Source organism: Chrysemys picta, chromosome 18, assembly GCF_011386835.1.
Source record: "Chrysemys picta bellii isolate R12L10 chromosome 18, ASM1138683v2, whole genome shotgun sequence".
NCBI lineage: Eukaryota > Metazoa > Chordata > Testudines > Emydidae > Chrysemys > Chrysemys picta.
In genome coordinates, this window is record NC_088808.1 from 20,982,498 (window position 1) to 21,005,691 (window position 23,194).

At 49.1% G+C, this 23,194-nt stretch overlaps 1 protein-coding gene across 13 annotated transcripts in view; it reads right to left on the reverse strand.

The window, feature by feature from the left end:
* Nucleotides 1-552: 552 nt before the first annotated feature.
* Nucleotides 553-23,194, reverse strand: part of KCNT1 (potassium sodium-activated channel subfamily T member 1) — a 206,966-nt gene continuing 184,324 nt past the window's right edge. For 4 of the 13 annotated variants that reach the window (XM_005299466.4, XM_005299470.4, XM_005299469.4 and 1 more), the window contains 8 exons: nt 18,948-19,049; nt 17,619-17,702; nt 16,983-17,111; nt 15,767-15,787; nt 14,570-14,873; nt 10,308-10,370; nt 3,014-3,098; nt 808-1,251 (listed from right to left, as the gene is read on the reverse strand). In XM_005299466.4, the coding sequence (XP_005299523.1) occupies nt 1,131-1,251; nt 3,014-3,098; nt 10,308-10,370; nt 14,570-14,873; nt 15,767-15,787; nt 16,983-17,111; nt 17,619-17,702; nt 18,948-19,049 (909 nt within the window). In that variant the 3' untranslated portion in view covers nt 808-1,130. Of the gene's footprint in view, nt 1,252-3,013; nt 3,099-10,307; nt 10,371-14,569; nt 14,874-15,766; nt 15,788-16,982; nt 17,112-17,618; nt 17,703-18,947; nt 19,050-23,194 lie in introns of all 13 variants that reach the window. The other 9 variants (XM_005299468.4, XM_065572207.1, XM_005299471.4 and 6 more) reach the window with 5 other exon arrangements.

The following is a 23,194-nucleotide window of genomic DNA, read 5'->3' on the forward strand; positions in this document are numbered from 1 at the left end:
CTGCGGCTTGTACCCTAGGAGACTTTAATCCTCAGTATGTATGGCTAGACTAGGACGGTTGCCCATTTATATAATACTGCCAGCCAGAGCTGGTATTTGATATGTGGGGATGTGGCAAAGTCTCGGGGTGGGTGCGAGTCTGGGGGCCCAGTTGAACCAGGGTTTCCCTGTAGATATGAACACAGCACGGGGATGATTTTGGTCCTCAGTTTGCCTGTTTATGAGACTTTAAAAGGAACGGTGGATTTGGCACAGGCTTTTGACAGAACGATAAATGTAGACTGCTGTAATTCGACAACGGCTGTGGCTCAGAGCCCCAGCGCCTACGGACAAATCACACACTTCCAGCAGCCCTCTACCTTAAGGGGTTTCTTGTCCCACCTCAGCAGCTTGCTGGAGCTTCCAATGGCATGATTTGCTATCATATCAGAACTGAATATGGATAATTAAAAGTGAGTGATGTCTCAGTCACTTCTCTCCCTCCCCCATCTCTCTCTTTCCCCATAATGGAAAACAAGGCAACAAATGCTGAAGAACATTAGGACGGTTGGGTAGCCTGCAGTGAGAAGGATACCATTGAAAACATAAATAAAAAGGCTACATGATAATTTTCTCTCTCGCCCTGACACTTCCACGTTCCACTGGGTACAACGTGACCGGCAGTGTTTGGGGGTGTTTTTCAGCCCGAGCCTTCTAGTCAATCAGGTTTCAGTTGTAGTCTCTGTTCACTTCGGCCACGTCTGCCAGTACCAATGAAGACTGTTTCACTAGTTGCGGTATATATTCAAAAAAAAAGTTAAAAACAAATAACTGTATGAATCCTCGAGCCTTTTATTTGGCCAACTGTCCTTTAACGCCGAGGTTTGAAGAGCTTCCTTTCAAGGCATTTCTAAGCCGCTTGAATCCAGGTTGGGAATTCCATTTTCTTAGTGCAATGCGGAGGAATCTGCCAGGGCATTGGAAACCACTGACAATTAGTGTTCACTGGATTTTTTTCTTTTAAGTGTTCCACCTGGAATCCATTTTTGTCCCCAAAGAATCCATCCCCTTGGGTCCAGTGTATAGGAAATGCTCTTCCAGTTCCATGCACTAGCAGTGTGAGACGAAGCCCTGGGCCGTGGCCAGGCTGTTTAGAGCTGCGTCTCATCTCTGGTTTCAGGATTGCACGGATCCAGCTTGTTACTACAGCTGCTCTTTCGACTGTGGGAGTCATTGGCTACGTGAGCGAGCGGGTCGGAGCGTATTAAGTACCTAGGAAAAACAGAACGAGCCCATCAGTGTTCCCGAGCTCTTTGCCAAGCACGGGCGTTCTTGGGGAAAGCTACCAAAGCGCTCTGCCCTCTGTTGCTATGAGTGGAGTTACTCCAGATTGACACCAGTATAAATGAGCAGATGTGATGCAGCACCTCTTCAGGGCAGAATGTGAATAACTTGCTACACAAATACAAGTACTCTCATGGCTGCGGGGGGGAGATAACAGGCTTAGCCTTCCCTGGAGCAGCTGCCACTGACCTGCCGGACACCTGGGCTGTGGTGGAGGCTCAGCGTCTTCCCCTCCCTGAGGCCCCCCCACCGCCTGCTGCTGCTGCCTGCCTGGTAAGTCTTCCTCCACTCCACCTGCCCACCCCCTCGAGGTTCCTGCCGCTCGCCACATCCCTCCTCCACTCCACCTGCCCCCCCCACCCCAGAGGTTCCCGCCGCTCTCCACATCCCTCCTCCACTCCACTGGTCCCCCCGCCCCAGAGGTTCCCGCCGCTCGCCACATCCCTCCTCCACTCCACCTGCCCACCCCCTCGAGGTTCCCGCCGCTCGCCACATCCCTCCTCCACTCCACCTGCCCACCCCCTCTAGGTTCCCGCCGCTCGCCACATCCCTCCTCCACTCCACCTGCCCACCCCCTCTAGGTTCCCGCCGCTCACCACATCCCTCCTCCACTCCACCTGCCCCCCCGCCCCAGAGGTTCCCGCCGCTCTCCACATCCCTCCTCCACTCCACTGGTCCCCCCGCCCCAGAGGTTCCCGCCGCTCACCACATCCCTCCTCCACTCCACTGGTCCCCCCCGCCCAGAGGTTCCCGCCGCTTGCCACATCCTTCCTCCACTCCACCTGCCCACCCCCTCGAGGTTCCTGCCGCTCGCCACATCCCTCCTCCACTCCACCTGCCCCCCCCACCCCAGAGGTTCCCGCCGCTCTCCACATCCCTCCTCCACTCCACTGGTCCCCCCGCCCCAGAGGTTCCCGCCGCTCGCCACATCCCTCCTCCACTTCACCTGCCCACCCCCTCGAGGTTCCCGCCACTCGCCACATCCCTCCTCCACTCCACCTGCCCACCCCCTCTAGGTTCCCGCCGCTCGCCACATCCCTCCTCCACTCCACCTGCCCACCCCCTCTAGGTTCCCGCCGCTCACCACATCCCTCCTCCACTCCACCTGCCCCCCCGCCCCAGAGGTTCCCGCCGCTCTCCACATCCCTCCTCCACTCCACTGGTCCCCCCCGCCCCAGAGGTTCCCGCCGCTCACCACATCCGTCCTCCACTCCACCTGCCCACCCCCACCCCAGAGGTTCCCACCGCTCTCCACATCCCTCCTCCACTCCACCTGCCCCCCCCACCCCAGAGGTTCCCGCCGCTCTCCACATCCCTCCTCCACTCCACTGGTCCCCCCGCCCCAGAGGTTCCCGCCGCTCGCCACATCCCTCCTCCACTCCACCTGCCCACCCCCTGGAGGTTCCCGCCGCTCGCCACATCCCTCCTCCACTCCACCTCCCCCCCCACCCCAGAGGTTCCCACCGCTCTCCACATCCTTCCTCCACTCCACCTGCTCCCCCCACCCCACCCCAGAAGTTCCTGCTGCTCGCCACATCCCTCCTCCATGGCTGGGGCCCCAGAGCATGAGACTGACCCGTGTCAGCTAAAATCTCAAAAATAAATATATAGATACTCAGCTGACATTTAGCCATTTTCTCCCACTGTTTTGCATTGCACGGCAAACACTCGATGTTACGTTCATACATACACTATATCGTTGAGTTCCAGTCGGGTGTCCGGCGGCGGGTTAATCAGGACATAGGATAATGTGTTCTGATGGTCATTCATTTCATCTGCAAGGGGTGAAAAACAGAGTAGTTACGCAGGTGGCTGGAGTGATCACTGGTAACTCTTGGCTGGATTAGTCAGTGAACGTTTTTTAAATTGCACATGCACTTGAAAATGGGGAATCATAGGGGCTATTGGACGTTTCCCAATTCTCCCCAATGCATTACAATTACAGAAGCAGATGTGCTAAAGAATATGTGTGAAATGGTGCTCTAAAATCCCACTTCCAGCATGTCTGCCAGGTTAGCCCGATGACAAATCCTGCTACAACAGTGCTTGGTGGCTCATGGCTCTTTTTGGCTTGGTTTACTTTACACGCTACCAGGCCTCCTTGGTTCATCCAAGCCTGGCTCTAGCTATCCCAATGAAAGCAGCACTTTAACCAATATGGACAAGATGGGCTCAACCCAATTTGCTTTGGTACCTGGGTGCCTCCCACCAGACAAGCCAAAGCCTCACTAACATGACAAACAGCACCACAAAAGCAGGTGGGGACAAACGGGATTGTGAGGAGCAGCTTGCCTTTGGAGTCCATAATGCATTAGTGTGAAAAAGCATTTGAACATCAGCTTGTGGTAGCATGTTTTAAAGGTGCTGGTGGAGGCGAGCAGGTTCCCGTCCCCTCTGCATAGACCAGGAGACAGGAGGTTAGCAGGGGGCTGTAAGGTGGCCCAGGTGAAATGGCAAGGCTGGTTTACAAGCGGTGAGCCCTGCGACCACTAACTCCTCTGCGCACCCATTCTCTCTCTCTGAAGAATAAGAGCTCCAACCCCTAAAGCCAGTATTTTGCTCATAATTTGGGAGCGCACTAATCTGATAGCTGAAGGGCTCCGCGTCTGATCCCGCTCCTGGAATGGGCTGGGGCATGGACCACTGCTGAGCAGTCACTTACTGAGAGGTGGGAGGGGGTCATTCCCCGCTCGCTTAGACGTACCTGCGCTAGCTCTGCTTCACCTAGCATGCTAAAAATAGCAGGGGAGCACAAAGGGCCGGTTGTGATAGCTGCCCACGTATGTACCCACCTGGACCATACGCAGCCAGCTAGCCAAGCTGCCAACCATGCAGACCTGAAAACGAAGCGCTCTGTGTTGCTCAAACGCTCGGTTCTTTCACCAACAGAAGTTTGTCCAATAAAAGATATTACCTCAGCCACTTTCTCTCTTATAGAGCTTCCTGACAACTGTACACGCAGCCTGTCTGGGGCCTCCTTTTCCCCAGGCTCCTATGGTCACACTCCAGAGCATGCTGTCCCTCATGCACTCCACACAACCCCTACAGTTGGTGATCCTTATGCCCAGGGCCGGCTCCAGGCACCAGCAAACCAAGCACGTGCTCGGGGCGGCACATTTTCAGGGGCAGCATTCCAGCCAACCCTTTTTCTGGCGTGGGGCGGCACACCTAGAGCCGGCCCTGGCAGCAGCAGCACGTCCTGCACGGGCAGGGGGCGCCCTGGGGCCGCTGCAGTTCGTGTCGGGGAGCAGCGCCCGCACCTTATGGCCAGGCGAGCTCCGAGACACTAAGAGCTGCCTGCAGGTGCCGCAGGGCGGCTGCACCCCAGGGCCGCAGCTGGGGGCTGGGCGAAGCAGCCCGAGCCACCCAGGGACTGCAGCAGGACAGCCAGGAGCAGCAGCAGCAGTGGGGCCATAGTGGGGCCCGGTGCCTGGGGTGCTGCCATGTGGGGCCCGCGTCCTGCTCGCCGGGGCTCCGCTCCCTCTGGGGCTGCCCTGTCCCGGCTCCTCAGCCCCCTGCTGGGGCGGTCCCCCGGCTCTGCCCTCCTGGGTCCGGCCGGTCCTGGAGGTGGGAGCCCCGGCTGGAGGGACCGTGAGCTGAGGCACGGCCCAGGAGCCCCGCTGCTTGCACCGGACCGGTTGGAGGCAAGGGGGAGTGGGCAGAGTCAGCACTGGTGGGGGGAAGCCCAGGGCTGGGGCAGCAGGGAGTGTGGGTGGGGTGGGAGAGCCCAGAGTTGGGGCAGCAGGGGGTGCTGGTGGGGTGTGGGGGAGAGCCCAGCTCTGGGGCATCGGGGGGGAAGGATGGGGGGGCGAGCCCAGGGCTGGGGTGGCAGGGAGGTGTGTGGGAAGCCCAGGGCTGGGGTGGCAGGGAGGTGGCAGGGGAGCCCAGGGCTGGGGTGGGGGGCAGCCAAAAATTTTTTTGCTTGGGGTAGCAAAAAACCTAGAGCCGGCCCTGCTTATGCCAAAACCTCTTGTCTGTCCCCAGGAATGAACTGAACATCTTCCAAGTCTATAGGCGTTCACCGGAGCAAGGCCCTACACTTGTCTCATTCGTTCTCCTGAACTTTCAACCAGCACTTTTTCAAAGTGCCAGGCAGGCTGCTTGAGGACATGCGAGCATCTGAAAGCACTTGATGGCAGCCACACAGCTCAGGTATTTCAGTGCTGGACAATTTTTAGTGTCTATCTCAGACCATATGGCATCGCTAAGGAAAGTAAAGAACTGGTCTTACCTTGTTTTAATGCAAAGAGAAATGTGACGTTACTCTTACTGCACTATGTGCACCATACGCATCCAAAACGCTGTCCAAGGCAACTATAATACCCATCGGCTGTATGATTTTTGCCACATTCGCAGGTTTCCCCTTGTTCATTAGTTTACTCTTAGCCCAGCAGCAGGATTTATTTACATGATTATTTTTTTATTCTACCCAAAGAAAACTCCTTGTAGTTTCAGAGCATATGGGACTGTAGCAAAGTTAGGTACTTAATGATGACAGAATTCAATAGCAAGACTCTGAGTTCCTAGCAAGTTCATCAGGAAATATTCATGGCCATCAACACATGCATATCATAAATTACCTTGTAAAACATAATACTCCATAGAACTAGCCTCAGCAATGCTGACAGCAAGATAATTGCACGGGTATATTTATTTGCATGCTCTAGTTACATCACGTTCATGTTGCACAGAGTAAATAGTGCTCTAAATGGTAGCTCTGGCTTGGTTTTAAACTAACCGAGCAACAAGATCATGAGTGAAATGAATGCAAGTCCATCTGTGCAGCAGTCAAGAAAATTATGTTCATCAACGTGTAGCTCCGTGAGTGTAAATGGGATTGGGAGCTGACAAACAATGAACAGTTGTCAGACAGCCACTGACAAGATGCATTACGTACAGGATGGAAAAATGGGACGACAGGTTAATAGAGAGGTAAGTCAAGGGCAGAGTAATGACTGAGACAGTTACATGAACTCACTATAAGGCTTTTCACTGGGACGTCATCGCTAATATTAATCTGAAATACTCCGTCATCACAGCAAACCATCTACTGTGCTTATTAGATTTTTGCACAATTTTTGAAATTGTCGGCAAGGTTTTAGCGTAGAGAGAATGTTCAATGGTGCCACAGTCTGCTATAGCTTGCAATAGCAGACCTTCCCTGAACAGATGTTATCTCATGCCTGTGTTTTCTCCACTTTACTGTTTCTCCTTCTATGCCTGAAGCTTCCCCCCAGCCCCTCAGTCTTTGTTACATCTCCCTTGGGTTTGATTATTACGATATAATTGATTGTTCCTCTAAAATGCGTTCTCCAGTGGAACTCTAGAAGATACTTTTTCAGGAAACAGGCCAAGACTTCTATAAAAGCAAGTCAAGTAAAATATGAAATAGATTTGCCTGAGCAAATGGCCAAATGCGTGTGCAAAGAGGCATGACGACAACTGACAGCAAATGTTTGATTTCCAGGGCAGATGTGCCAACTGAATTTACTCACACATAAATACACTCACAGCAGCTTGTGCACATCTGGTCAGCACAGAAGCATTGCTCAGAATTGCGTGTACAAATAGTAGCAATTGTCCCCTCCTGGGATGCTGGGCAAAGTGATGTTGCAGAGTTGGCAACACTGATGCCCTGTGTATGGCTGTAATGATAGGCTTCCCAGTTACCAATAATCATTGCATCAGTGGCCTCCAGATGGGTATGTGTGTACACCCCATAGCGCTGGAGGCTAATGGAAAATCAGCTAAGCCATAACATTCATGCATTACCTGCTACTGTACAGAACTTTGTGAAAACTAATACCTAGATCAGAGATTAATCTATAAACTGGTTGTAATGACTACACAGACTAGCTATTCCTGTGGCATCACTAATAGCTTGTTTTAAAGACCCTAAGCCATGTAAACACTAGGTTGTGCTATAGGCAAAGAGAGGTCCTTTCACACCCTCTACATTAGAGATGGAGACAGTGAAACCTCAGAGGTTGAAGGGTTTAATGGCGCCCCACCCTGCAGTCATATACATCAAATCCCTCCTTCCTGACCCTTTTCATTCCTTCCTCCCATTCAGAAACAGACCCACGCAACATGCCTGCCATCCCATCGCCGTCAGGGCTGTCAAGGTCTCCTTGCAATGAAAATCCAGGAGCACGTTGGAGCTCCACATTTCTGCTGGATCTGGGACTGCGTTGTCTTTTCAACATCTCATACACCAGGCAATTTGAGAGAAACAACTAGCCTTGACAATGGTTACACTTGCCACCAGGAGCAGAAAACGGTTGTGCTTTTATTTCCACAGCTTGTGAACAGAGGAGTCTCCGAGGAGCCAAAGATAGTTGAGATATGGACAAAGGGTATTGCTTAAAATGGGAGTCTAACACAGGGCCTTATCAGCGTTCCCCCTATTAGTCCCCTCTCTATCCCTAGGCACACGGATACCAGTAGCCTGGAGCAAGTTTCTTTCATCTTCAGCTGGCCAAAAGCCAGCATCCATTCCTCTAGGTGCATCACAGATATCTATGCCTCTTAGCTCAAGGTTGGAGCAAAGCACCTTGGCTAGGATTAACCTGGAAGGCCACACCTTCAGCTAGTGTATTACACATGGCCACGATGCATAATATAAGTGGGCACCTTTTCAATAGCAGGTTACACCTGAGTTTCACTTTCTACATTAGCTGCCAATTCACTTTTACATGCATGAAATCCTGTAAATCCCTAAATAACCTACCCTAGTCTGGTCTCCAGCTCTCTGCTCCCCTCTGCCTCAGCATGTCTCCGCTCAGAAGGAACTCTTCAGCTATCTGTCCTGAGGGCAGTGTCAATGAAAGCCAAAGTGCATTCTCAGGAGCTGGTCCCCACCTCTGGGATTCGATCCCACATCGTTCCCTCTTCGGGCTTCCCACTAACTGCTGGCCTTGGGGTCTGCTGACCATCTCCATGGTGATGAAGGAAGATGGGTCAGTTACTATGGAGTGTTGTGAATCGTGCACTTCTTTTTGGGAAGCTACTGTTTGGTACCATTCTAACCTACGTCTAGAATACCACAGCCATGAGCAACCAATCAATATTTATAGCTTTCCGACAGTTTGGTTTTAGCTGATCACATCCCAATGCTTAGCCTTACAGTGAAAAGGGAGCAGAAGCATAGCAATGCCATGAAAGCAGGGCTAGAGACATTTAAAACTTCTTACAGCTTGGTCATTACAAATGCAGTTTGCCATATGACTGGGGAAGGAGTGGGCATACCTTTGGTAGAGGCAGGTTCTCCTGCTCCATGGAAGCCACTTTTCCTAGCCAAACCATGCATTAGACCAAAGCACTGCTAACCCACCAAGTATATTGCCATATTGTCTTCTCTGGATCAGAGACTCTGTTGTGCCCATCTTGCAGATATATGCTCGCTAGACCAATTTAGAGAGTGTCCAGATATAAACTTGGTCTTCTGACTAAAAACCTATGAGCGCGTAGATAAATATGGAATTCAGATTGGCTGAAGAGCCAAAACATAATATTAACATTAACAAATTTTCTGTACGTATTTTGTTTTTTTAAAACTTCTCCTGGCGTATCAGGGTGTAAGTATGAATTCATAACCCTCTGACCATTGAGGAATCTGCACCTTTACAGCATAATAAATCAAAAGAGCTTCAGGCCAAAAAAATGTCACTAAGACATGGATTAACAAATTGGACTGACTAGCTGGCAATATACTGTAACTGAGTGGGACTTCCATGAAACCACACTTGGGGCCATTGCTCGGACGAAGCACACAATTTATAGGGAAATGCCAACTTTTCACCTTAAGTGTGGTCTAATGAAGGCTGGAAATTCAAATAGGTGACCATTTTTTTTGTGCTCATCTTTGGGTTTGATTTAAAAGGGTCTTGGCAGAGGATTGCTACATAAAGCTTTGCTTTATATTTTGTTTTGCTGTAGCCATCAAAATCATATGAACTTTGATGACCGTAATCTGTAGTTAAAATCCCTTCCCACGGGTACCTCCCCTTAAATGCTTCAACTTCTTTCAGCATGGCCTGTTTTCTACAAAGCCTCACAGCATGGGCATGCTTCAGTCAGGGACTGAGTTACTGTTTAACCTAGGATGAAATTCAGCTCCCACTAAGAGATTTGAGTCAGGGGGAAATTGCAAATAAATCCCATCAGGCTGGAATGAGACCATCCTCTTGGAGAGTAAACAATGTGCTCAGACTAGGTAAAACGTGGGTGCTAACAGAATTTGGACCTTGCTCCTTTGAGTCAAGTCAAGCATCCACAGATGACTTGGGGCTAACCATTAAGAACACCTAAATGGTTTTGTTACACTTTGAGATTCTCCCACGGGAGTTTTGAAATAAAATAGCAACAAAACCTAGTAGAAAACAGTTCTTTAAATTATACAAGGCTATTACATTTTGATCCCAGTACACGTATTTTAAAAGAAGATAATGAAATATTTGCATTTCTATAGTGCCGTTCATTGGCCAGCCCCAAAGTGCTTTGTAGACTGTCTCAGACTCAGTCTTTCTGGCATCTGGAGAAGTGTACAAGTCTGGGGCAAGTTAAATCCAGCACTGAGGCCCATATTCCAGAGCTTCCAGAGAGGTCGCAGTTTATCCCAACCTGTTTTATTCTGCCAAGGAAAAAAAATCTGGGTCTCAAATTCCCAATGGTTTCAACAGCCATAAATCGAGTTGCAGTGGAGGGATTTTTAAAGAGGCAATTAGCAGCTGTAATTTCCTTGAACATTTTCAACTAGCAAACGGTCACTGAATTTTCTCTCTCTGTGAGTTTACTGGATCTTCCATTTGTGGTGCAGATACAGGATGGTCCTTTCCCAAACCTCTCCCACAAATAGGTGCTTAAAAGGCTCAAATCAGTCTAAGGTGAAAACTGGCACGAGGGTGTGGGTTAGACTCAATTGGCATGATCTTGTTATGCTGGGTGCAGCGAGTCAAGCTTGACTCCCAGGGGAAAAGAATTACCTTGCAAATATCCAAGGTTTACCCGATTCATCACATCACTGGCTGTTAAATTTGCTACATCCTCTACAGAACATACAGAGAAACGGTACAGACATAAACAAAGAGAAAGAGAGAGAGAGAGAGAGAGAGATCAGCAAGCAGTGATTCGGCAAGTATTAGAGACGAGCTCCTGAGCTTTCATGATAAAATGGGCAAAAAAAAAAAGAAAGGAAAGGGGACAGAAGGCAGACCAATGCGTTCTGTCTGTGAAGTCATGGATATTCAGACACCAACAGGTGATATGCTGTGATAATGTATTCAGAGCACTGTACCAAAGGTGACTGGTCCACTGACACATCACTGGGTCCAAAGGAGCCTTCGACTTCACAGCACGTCAGCGGCACATTTCCATCTCCTCCTCTTTTATTCCTCTCCATGTTTTCTAAACGTCCAATTGAACAGCTCCCCACTCTCCTCAAGCCCGGAAATGTAGCGTTCCAGCTGAACAAGGCCTAGAGTCCAGCTGGGCCTAGGTGTTGCAGAGCGCTCTAAACATGGACCCATCCCACACACCATGTATGCTGTAGTATCTAGATAGTACAGGATAAGCAGGGTATCGTCCCCACCATCCAAAATATCACATCCAATTATTTGGATTTCATTCACACTCTGGGGTGCAGCATCCCACCTTGAGCTGTTATGAGTCTAATGGCTCCCACTGTGTGAGACGGTCTAGTTTTCCCTTCCAGTTTACAAGTATTCACCCACCTAGACACGTGGCTGCACTTCGGAACAAATGTCCAGAGAATGCTAGAGGGTCGTGCAAGCCCATCGGAGCAAGCTGTAGAAATTCACAAGTGCAAAAACCCTAGACATCTGCTAAGAAAAGGCAGATGTACAAGTTGCAACTACCTCCAAGCCCTCTGACCTGTGTGACCAGCTCTTGGATAGCCTGTATCTCAAAGTCATTCTGGCCTTTGGTAGCTTTACTGGAACAATCTTTCCATTAGGCCAGGGGTGGGCAAACTTTTTGGCCCGAGGACCACACTGGGGTTGCAAAACAGTATGGAGGGCCAGGTAGGGAAGGCGGTGCCTCCCCAAACCGCCTGGCCCCCACCCCCTATCCACTCCCTCCCACTTCCAGCCCCCTGACTGCCCCCCTCAGAACCTCCGACGCATCCAACCCCCCCGCTCCTTGTCCCCTAACTTCCCCCTCCTGGGATCCCCTGCCCCTAACGGCCCCTGGGATCCCGCCCCCTATCCAATCCCCCCTGCTCCCAGTCCCCTGACTGCTCTGACCCCTATCCACACCCCTGCCCCTTGACAGGCCCCCCGGGACCCCACACCTATCCAAACCCCCCTGTTTCCCGTCCCCTGACCCCTATCCACACCCTCACCCCCGACAGGCCCCCCGGGACTCCCACGCTTTCCAACCCCCCGTCCCCCATCCCCTGACCGCCTCCCAGAACCTCCACTCCAATCAACCCCCCTTCTTCCTGTCCCATGACTGTCCCCCGGGACCCCCGCCCCTTATCCAACCTCCCGGCCCTCTTACCATGCCGTTCAGAGCAGCATGTGTGGCAGCCACGTCGCCTGGCCAGAGCCAGACACGCTGCTGCACTGCTCGGCAGGAGTGCACAACCCCGCCGCCCAGAGTGCTGCCTGCGCGGCGGCATGGCTGCAGGGGAGGGAGGACAGTGGGGGAGCGGCCGAGGTCTGGCCTCCTAGCCGGGAGCTCAAGAACCAGGCAGGACGGTCCCATGGGCTGGATGTGGCCCGCGGGACGTAGTTTGCCCACCTCTGCATTAGGACATATAATTTTCCTGCTTGTCTAATATTAAAAAAAAAACCATGTTCTCTTGGGTCTCTTATTCCACTACTTGACACATGCTCTTGCTGTCCCTCAGATAATATCCCAGGGCATAATTATACTAAACCCATGTCAGTTATTCTGGATCTGCCTTGAAGGCTCCAGTGCTCTAGTACAATGGCCAACAACTTGGTGATCATCTACCATAGTAAGTCTTTGAGCATTTGCATGTGAAGAGGAGGAAACGCCAACATCTATGCTGCAGACTTTGAGCCCCGGCTGAAGGAGGGCTGCTAGTTCAACAGAACAAGCAGCAGCAAGTCTTGGGATATTAACAGTGGGGGAACAGCAGATTGAGAAGAATGTAGTGAGGCAATCCTTCAAACTTATTCTACCATGCTAAAATGGGAATCTTTACATTGACTTCATTGGATATTGGATTAGATCCTTCATTATACATCCCTCTGCCGCTCTTTAAGGAAACAAACTTGCTGGAGAATGGACATTGCTCCTACTTCTAATTCTGGCTGTAGAGGCTCAGGGATGATACATATTGCTGGCATGTTGCCAGCGAGAGACTAACTTGGACATCATTAACCTCTCTTACTGCAAACTCTCCACTCACACACCTCTGTTTCCCGTAGACACAATGGCACATAAGCAGATGACCTGCTGTGAGATCTTGTACGCAGTAAACCAATTGGCGTGGGGATGCCCGCTCCAGTCGACTCTAGATGCAGGGATGGTAGCACTTTGAGTGACAGGACGTGACGATTACAACACTGCTGTCTCTCTAGCCACTTGGCTGTTCAACACAATGTCATTACATAGTCACGCAGACGTAGCGGTTTGTCTCCGTGTTTCTAGTAGCCCTCTGATCCAGAGGACAGCAATGCTTGGTGATCACTCAGACTTTACTCTGTAAGGCTCTGTCCCTACCAATGATTTCAGCCAGGCTCTGCACGCAGGCTCAGAATGTGCCCAAGTGCAGTCAGTTACAGGACTGGAGCCTAAAGAGCCAGCCCCTCTCCTCTTCTTGATTTGATCAGCTACCATGGAATTGAAATGAACTCTGTGTGCCATTGGAACGCTGTCCAAAAGCAGGGAGCAGAAGGAGAGAAGGGAGAAATGCTCCACAATGCCACATCCACCGGTAGAACTTCCCAGCTCGTGAAGAGTCCCTTCTTCCTTAACTAGGCTTGTGGAACTGGCTGGTGCATTGGGCAAATCTTTGTTTCCTTTCAACCCCACCCCCCCACCCAAAACAAAATGTATTTATTTCTAAGTTCTTTCCCCTCTCTTCCATGTGTCTGAAAAGTTGCAATGATGCAAACAACTTAGAGACCAGAAATCTAAAATCCCTCCTGAAATGTATTGCCAGGGTCACACCAGCTCCACAATCCCACCATGCACAACAGTCCTGGCCCTAAGGCTCCAGTTACATGGCTCTTGGTTTGCATTATTTTGTATGAGACTGGATGCCCTTTGGAGTGTGGGTAGGGAGCTATCTCCCGAACATGAAGGGTAGAAGCTTTTGTAGCATGGAGGCAAACAGGCAGCAGCACAGGATGGCTAAAAGAAAGACAAGCAAGCAAGCGCGCCATGGGCTAAAGATTTCATCATAACTAAGGGATAGATTATTGTCCAAAAATGGTGAGAGACACTCTTGGGTTAACAGCCAATTAAAATAGCTTAGAAGAAATAATCATTGCACTGAGAGATTCTTACATTATGCCAAAGTATTATATCGTACAGTATGTGCTTTACTGAGAGCTATGAGATAATTAAAGAGTTATTAAGTTCTACACACATCGAAGTGAACCACTCAGCTCTATAGCTACTGAAAAAATATTCTAGGCGAGAATTTGCTGAAGGATTAAAAAAATATAATGATAGGATATTGCACCAGCCTGAGCTCTTTTCTTCCATTCTTTGCCCGAGGGGATAGAATTCTCAGACAATAGCATTAGCAACTATTACAAATGGAGATTTCGGTCAGTTTCATGATAGAGTGGGGGCCAATATTTTCAACCTCTCCTTAGCCAGTCATCCATTTTACAGGCACAAATAATTAACGAGTGAAATTTCGCACCTGTAATTTAGGTCAGTTAGACATTTATTTCCCTTGTTATACCTGGTACTTAGATATTTATTGCACCTGCAAATTACAGATGTGTACACAGCTATTTGTCACTGCTGAAATAAAGGCCAGTGTCTGAAAACAAGCCCCTTACCGTCTCAGTGCTGTGGGATTTATAAGGCAAGAGGACTGCAGGTGGATGGGAGTGCCGAGTTTGAATGTACTATCCAGAGCTATGAACAAGTTAGAGGATCAGGCTTCATTTTGGAATTGTTTTATACCCTGAACGTGTCTGGTTTGGTTCGGCTAGATGCTAAAATACATGATCAGCTTGTGAAAGGGGCGCATTGCTGGAAAAGCCATTAGCTGTAAGCAAGAACGAAACCTACTTACCATACCCAGTTGTAGGTAAACCCAGGTGTTTCATTCGGTTTTTGACAAGCTCTGAAAGCTCTTGCCGCTCCGACCTCCTGTACAGACTCAACCTCTGCTGGCTGATCCACTCCGCTGTTTTGCTTGTGTGCTTGTTTCCTTTCCGACTCAGCCTGCGTGCCCACTGCATGCTTTTGCGCCGTAGCAAGGGGTGTTCAGACTGGTCGCTCGAGCAGGAGTTCCTGTGATGGCTTGTCTTGATGTTCCAGTGCTCCTTGACATCTTTTGTATCCTCGCAATCCTCGACATTGATTGAGATCTGCGACTGGAAGTCCCAGCAGTACATAAGGGGATGCACTAAATACCTTTCCGTTGAAAACACACTAAACACCTGACTCCACTGGAGTTGGCTGTGCCCAGCTCCTTGTAGGACCAGGTACTTACTTGGACAATGTAGTATTGTGATCAGCTACCCTTGGTCTACACCTTTACACCAACGGCCAACTAATCAGCAGCCCCCAACATTATGAAATAGGCATGTTGAGACTGCTACCTCCTGGATCCCTGATGATGCTGGGTGGATCCTGACAGTTCGATGGTGACATTTCATTTTCCTACTCTCTGGTAGTGTTCTAACATTCACACCAAGGGACTATTTCCCCATCTCCGAACCCCACCTCCACCCCAAAACCCTCTAATACTAGAAGCTATGTAGATGGTGAACTTGGAATTTAAAAATAATAATAATAAATGCATGTAACATCACTGGCACAGACGTTTGTATGGAATAATGATCTCATGATGGCCAAACAGCTGAACTTCCATGTTTTCCTTTCATCCTCACGACAGATACGACAGCATATATCCATTATAAAATGTAAACCCGAATTGCATATATTCATTTCTAGTGCCATGGTTTGCAGCACCTCTGACAAAGGGGTAGATTGGATTTAACTAATTGCCACCCTTCAGCTCCTTGCAGCAATTTTCTATATGGCTTTCAATTCGTATTTAAGATTAAACACTCTTCAAAATTAAGACTGAGTCACTAACCAGCTATTCTTATCTGCCCATGCTGGGTATCGCTGGATTTTTCACAGCAATGTGTGATGGATGTAGATCATCATTGCCTTGTTGAACATTAAGTAGTGCATTACATTTTAAAGAAAACCAAAATCGTAACAAAGTTCTCACAGGCTCAATTCAAACGTTTCTCACCTGAGTTCTGATGTCATGAGGCTGCATTGGAAATAAAACAAAATAAAGATGCAGTATGTGTTAGTGGTGAATATGTATCACTGAGTGTCCATCGCATCCTAACTCTCTCTTTCTTGAGCCACTGTTTAAGATCTGTAAACATGTCCAGAGGTAACACATCATAATAATTAATCACGGCTTCTATGGCATGTTCCCGGTTCAGAGCACCGCACAGAAGGCTGTTAACCTGTCCGTGGTCACACAATGAGCCAGTGGCAAGATGAGGCTCCCACGATTACCCAACTCCAAACAGCATTCATTACTTTCTATGCCAGTGCTTGCTTCACCTTCACCTCGTCTGGTTACCCAGGCTCGGCGGTGCAGACCACAGAGTAGGTGCGACTGGCACAACGTTTACAAGCTGGTTGGCCGGGTCTGGGGTTCTTGGATTGAACGTGGAGTTTTCCTTCTGCGAGGTGGCCGCCTAGCATGGCTGATGAGCCCCACCTGCCCTAGTTCTGTGCCAATACTAAATAAATGGGGATTGTGATAGTGCCTAAGAGCCCCCGCACCGCACAAGATCCCCTTGGGCCAGGGGCTGTACAAACACAAACACCTCTGCCACCAGTGCATCTTTGTCCTTTAACAAAAGGAACATTCCCACATACCCTTGTGCCATGTAGAAATTAGAAGAGCATGGAATCTGTGCACCAACCTCCTTTCCAGTACACATTCCTACCTGCTTCACACTGGGCTAGTGCATGCAAAATACACCCGCCCCATTCAATCCCACTGCTTGTCAATCGGGAGCCCCCTTTGGCTGCTGGCAGCCTGGCCCAGCTGGTCCTTTAATGGAAATGTTACTCCATCAGCTGCTCAGATGGGATTTCTCCTTGCCTGGCTAGATATGATTGTTACTATAATGCAGTTCACTAACAGCTACAAGGTCAGAGCTGACAGTGCAAGTAGGGTGACCAGACAGCAAGTGTGAAAAATCGGGATGGGGTAGGGGGTAATAGAAGCCTATATAAGAAAAAGCCCCAAATATCGGGACTATCCCTATAAAATTGGGACATCTGGTCACCCGAAGTGCAAGGGACCAGACTGACTGACGCCATTGCACACATTTTGGAAGTACTTCTACATGTTATCCAGTGACTTATCTCTGCTGGGACCTTTCACACCAGGGCTGCAGCCTGTAAGGTTTTCTGCACTCTCTGACCCCTATATTTCTTACCTCGGAGGTTGAGAACATGTGCGATTCAGTTCTGTAGATCCCAATGGGAATTTCTGCACTGGAAGAGCAAAGCTTCTGGAAGAGACGGCCATACGTCCGGATCCACAGGTCATCCTCAGTGATTTTCATCTGACCAACAGGGGGGGAAAAATGTCTCTTTGCTACCACTGAAGGGACCCCTCAGCAACAGGGCAATCCTGTCTTGATAAGGTCCAAAGTTGCAGAGTTTGGATCCTGTTTTGAACTTCTCCAAGGCTCAGGGCTGTTGAGACCCCGGGCTTTGGTTTGATCCCACAGGAAGGGCAGGGAGGCTGTGTGAGGTTCCTGTCGAACTCTCTTGGGACGGAGGTTGTTGTAAGGTTCAGCTCTACCCTTAACTCTTATTGAACATAACATGGAGGAACCAATACACTGCCCAAGTTGGTGTGATTTTTGTCTCCCTCTAGAGGCCAGCCCCAGTGACTACAACAGTCTGCTATTCAGTGACAGACTTTCTTCTTTACTGTGGCTCAAGAGGCCTGTGCTTGGGGGCTGAAAGTCCCAGATTCAGTCCCCACAGAATGTTCACACGCAGACCCGCATGCACGTGTGACCCCATTGTATTACAGCTTGAAAGAGACCAACATTAGCACTTACAGCACAGAGGTAGCCAGAACCCGGGGTGGTGTCAAGGCCCAGCAGCAGTCTCGTAATGGTGATCATGTAGTCCTTCACAAACGACTGACGGGAGAAATTCAGAGCGAGATCAGGCCAGAGAAAAGGTTTCACTTGTTCAACTGTTCACTTTAATGTACCAATGTATTGACAAACTGGAAAGACGGTGAGATTATATTCTATATTCTCTTCTATTTGCTTCTTATATTGCGCCCACAACCATGGTATCTGGGCACACTCCAAAGGTGAATTCAGTGATGTGACTAATATCTGCCACATGTGACTCCTTCCTTCTCTCTCTCTCTTCCTCTCCTTAGAGGGAAAACAGCATGTGGATTTATTCTTTTTAACTCATGCTGCACTCGGTTTTTAAATGATTCTCTAAAATACAGGAAACCAACATCGTTAACAAGAGGAAAGTAAAATGTGCCCTGAAGAGGGATATAATGTGGGCACAAAGTAGAGTAATATGTGCATCCGAATGGATCAAGGGTCCCTAAACTAGACACGTACCACGTACCAGGCCACACGCAGAACCTGGGGCATGCCACACAGTTTTAGAGAAGGGTACTAAAGGAGCAGAGAAAGCGTGTGTAGAGCAAGGAGGCTGATGGCAGAAATGGAAGGGCCCTCTCATTAGCGTGCATGAGACAGGTGATGGAAGGGCTGGACCTATAGGCCTGTCTATTCTCCAAATGTCCCCATTTCTGTTTTGCTTTAAATTGGCAGACATTCCCTTGCGGAAGCTGATGGGCACAGCTGCCATGTCCTAATTTACCCCACTTGGGCTCTAGTCATCTATCAAACAGGGTCCTGAGGATGAGTGAGATTGCAATGAATGCCTGGGGAATCTCTGGGAGGTTTTACCTGAATCCTCTAACACAGAAGACTGAAAGGAAGGGACCCTTGCACTAGGGTAAGACCTCTCTCTGGATGGGGACCCCATCTCGGATATGGTTCTGGAATGCCTGTTCAGCACCCTCACCCTCAGGGCCGGCTCCGGGTTTTGGAGCAGCCAAACAAACAAAAAAAAGAAAGAAAAAAAAAAAAAGGCGCGATCGCGATCCACGGTGGCAATTCGGCAGGAGGTCCTTCGCTTCGCGCGGGAGTGAGGGACCGTCCACCGAATTGCCGCCAAATAGCTGGACCTGCCGCCCCTGTTCGGAGAGGCCGCCCCAAGCACCTGCTTGCCAAGCTGGTGCCTGGAGCTGGCCCTGCTCACCCTAATACACCAGCAGCTGCAAGACAGAAGCAGCTTAGCCCTCTGAAGCATTCACAGCAATGCCACATAACCTGTTAGCTTGTTCTCACCTGATAGAGTAATGTATCCAACATGCTAATGCTGAACACTCTGCCGGCAGCAAACGGGAGCCGGAACATGAACGCAAGGTTGGAGCCATTCTCTCGCTCTTTCTATGGACAGAGAACACGGTGTGACAGTTTCTACCATTATGTTCACCACTTTTACAAGACTATGATACATTTTGTACAAAGTATGTCTGGTGAGGTATCATTTAAAAAACTCATAATCCGCTGAACATTGTTGTTCTGGTAAAACATGTGCATCAACATTGTATGTAAAGTTACAAGATTTTACTATACAACATTGCTGTAACATATTCCAAGTTAGAAAAGGAAGCCCAAACCAGTTTTCAGAGACAAAGACACACTGGCTCCCCCAAGCAGGTGTTAATGGACTATCACCTGCTTAAGCAGCCATTCTCTGGGGAAGGTGTGAACAAGAATTTTGCATTTCATCACAAGGATGGTTCAAACCTCACGTCCACAAGAGACTGTTTGTCACCATGATTCTGCAAGCATGTTTCCAGCACAAGAAACTGAATTATAAAGAGGGGAGAAAAACACTTAACCTCACTCTCCTCCTTCATCTGTGCTCATGACAACAACTCTTAAATAACTGAACTTGGGGCAGGGGGCAGAGTCCTGCCTGAGAGGCTTTTCGGATAGAACAGACTGCCCTAAACTTATGGTGAGAAACACCTTTTACTTTTAAGTTCACTTATTTTAAAATTAAGTTAGGCATTTAGCTTGCGTTTTGTCTTTTTATTTCTTTTGTAACCAATCCTGACTTTTATGCCTCATTACCTGTAGTCACTTAAAATCTTTCTTTTCTTTCTGTAGCTAAGAAACTTGTTTCACTGTTTTATCTAACCAGTGTGTTTGGGATAACAAGGCTGGTACATAGCATTGTCCATTGATGAAATGACAGATCTCCGATGAGCTTGTTTTGTCCAGTAATGTGCTGGGCAATATAAGAGGCACATTTCTGGGACTAGAGAATCTGCGGGGGTTCTTCTGCGGTGTAGTTCATGAGTGGCGAGCTAGTAGCACTCAACACTGTGTAGCTAGGAGCAAGTTACACGCTGGAGGCTGGGTGTTACCAGGAGTGGCTGTTCTCCAGTAAAGCAGTGTAAAAGGCATCCGAGGCCAGAGAACTGAGGAGACACCGCTATTCAGCAGCCCAGATTGTACCCTGGGCAATGTCCCACGCGGAGATGAGATGGTGAGAACGATGATGCCAAGGGGCACTGAAAAACCAAGAGGACCAGCTTGCAGTGAGCTCAGAGAAACAAGCCACACAACAGCCCCAGCCCTGGGGATTCCAGCAAGGGCTCTTTCTTCTTTCAAATAATGCCATAACGTCGAATTTAGTAGAGAGATGGTTGAAACTTTTTCATCGATTCACTTTTTGCATGAAAAATGGCATTTTGATCCAAATGAACATTTTCTTCTTGGTAGGAATTCCCCATTTTTCCCACTAAAAAATAAAAACTGAAAATTGGCAAAGTTTTGGTAAAAGTTTTTGGTAAAAAGTTTAGACTTGCAGTTTTCAAAAGCCTTTTTTTTTTAACCCAACACTGGTTTTTGAAAACCATAGGTTCTGGAAAGGGGGGAAAGGGTCCGTTTGTATTTTTCATTGAAAAACTGATTTTTTTCCCCTTGCAGGAAATTTTGGGGAAAAAACAAATTAAAAAAATCCCCACAAAAATAATAGGGCTCCTTCAACTGGCTCTCGCATTTAGGTGCCTGGCTGAGTCCCCGAACCAGCAAAGCACAAGCAGCAGCGGAGGTGGTGAAGTGAGAATCATAGAATCATAGAAAATTAGGGTTGGAAGAGTCCTCAGGAGGTCATCTAAGTCCAACCCCCTGCTCAAAGCAAGACTAACACCAACTAAATCATCCCAGCCAGGGCTTTGTCAAGCCGGGCCTTAAAAACCTCTAAGGATGGAGATTCCTCCACCTCCCTAGGTAACGCATTCCAGTGCTCCTAGTGAAATAGTGTTTCCTAATATCCAATCTAGACCTCCCCCACTGCAACTTGAGACCATTGCTCCTTGTTCTATCATCTGCCACCACTGAGAACAGCCGAGCTCCATCCTCTTTGGAACCCCCCTTCAGGTAATTGAAGGCTGCTATCACCTTGGAGCCTATACACCAGCCCAAGCTCACGGCGAGCAACAAGCAACGTGTCTGGATTCCACGATCTGACATTGGATCCCACTCTCCAGAGGCTGCTGAAGTTTAGCACCACAACCACCCTTGGGGGCTGCATCCTGGGGGCTCCTGCAGCAATGTCCAGCACGGATGCATTCCCATTATGCCGGGTGTAATAGCCAGCAGATCTCTGAGCACAGCTTCCCAGGTCAGTTCCTGCCTTGATCATCCCCCAGCATGGAACACACGGGGGTGAGTTCTGTGTACTAGTTACACCTTCTCTTCTCCCATGATCAGTGAAACTTGGGGGTGCAGGGGAGGGCTGGGAGAGAGATTTTTCCCTTAAGCAATATAGGTTTGCAGTATGTACAAATGCAGTCATTAGATCTGCCTTTCTAGCCCGATGCATTCAGCATCTCAGATCAAATTTCCCTTTGAAGGCAACAGCAGCTGTATTTTCTAACTGTCTAACACCCATCCATCATACACCCCCTGCTGAATACCATAGTACAGACAGACAAGGGCCCAGCTCTGGCATTTGCAGACATGGCTATCCTGAAACTGTGTTAACTTAATAATTATCTTTTACTCCCTGGGTGGCAAATTCTAGCACTGGGTGACAAATTTCTCTCTCTTAACACTGGGGCCATTCAGATAATTATTAACACCAAACCTCAGATCTTAAGACTATTCCTGGATCCCCTGGCAACAGGCTCTGAGTGCAGCTCAGAATTAATAAAAGCCGCTATCGAATCTCAGCTGTCCTCAAGTGGTCAAAGAGGGAGCCTTGTATGCAGAGTGTAATAATGGTCAGGCAAGGCTGTGGATAGGAGAGAATGAAGCTTCTCATTTCATCACAGGGAACTCTGGGGATCAAAACATTATTGCATTTAACAGCTTTCCTGAGAGACTGCAGAGTACCTCACGTCCAGGGTCTACCTGCCATGAGATTAATAGAAATGTCATTGTAGCCATTTGTTATTTTAAAAGAAGAAAAGTCAATGGAAGTTCCTGATACTTATGATTTGTACTGCTGTAATGTCGCTAGACCCCCACCAGCCTAGAGGCTGCACAGACACAGAGTAAGTGTCTGCCCCAAAGAGCTTATAGTCTAATAGACAAGCCAGAGCTATTGTCTCCATGAGAAACTGAAGCACAGAGAGGCTAAGGGACTTGCCTAAGGTCACATGGGGAGGCCAGAGCAGAGCTGGGAATCCAACTCTGGTCTCCAGCATCTTAGCTATAAGACAATCCTCCTTCTCAACATGGCATGTTTCACAGCAGCCTGGTGACAGCACATTCATTGCTGACGTAGCTGCATCCTACCAAGATGGCGACCTCACCCAGTAAAGCCAGCCTCGCACTTACGCCACCACTGACGTCTGATTGATTCAGCTGGTTCTCCTGTGATGGAGAATCCATTAGCTTCCTTTGGCGTCTTGGTCCATTACAGAACTTTGGGTGTTTCTGTTTCTCTTGAAGTTCAGGATACACATGGAGCCCCTGCCCACTTGTCCTATCCTCTCTGATCCCTGTGCCATATTTGTAACATCGGTGCTCATTTGCAGAGCGTTAGGTCTCTTCTCTGATGGAGAATCTGCCCAATAGTAGCTGGATGGCCCGCAGTCGCATCCTGAAGGCAGGGGGTCAAGATCATGACCTTTGACCAACTGGCCATGGCAGCCCCCAAGGGCCAGGGCACCGTGCTGCTCTCGGGGCCCAGGAAGGGACGCAAGGTGTACCAGCACTTCGGCAAGGCCCCCGGCACCCACAGTCACACCAAGCCCTACGTGAGCTCCAAGGGACAGAAGTTCGAGCGGGCCCGGGGCCGCCGCGCCAGCCAGGGCTACAAGAACTAACGGCGCCGGCCTGCACCTGCCTGTGTCCAATAAATGGGTCAGAACCGTGAGGGGAAAAAAAGTAACTGGATGGATGCTCTATCAGCCACAATGACAGCAAGGTCCAACAGGGCAGCTTATCTATGACAGATCTTTATGCCCAGCCCCTAGAGCCTTTCAATTCAGAGATTGCCCTCAGAGACCGGTCATTATGAGGCAGTTAGGAAAAAACAGAGAGAGATGCGGGGGAGGGGGAATATAGTT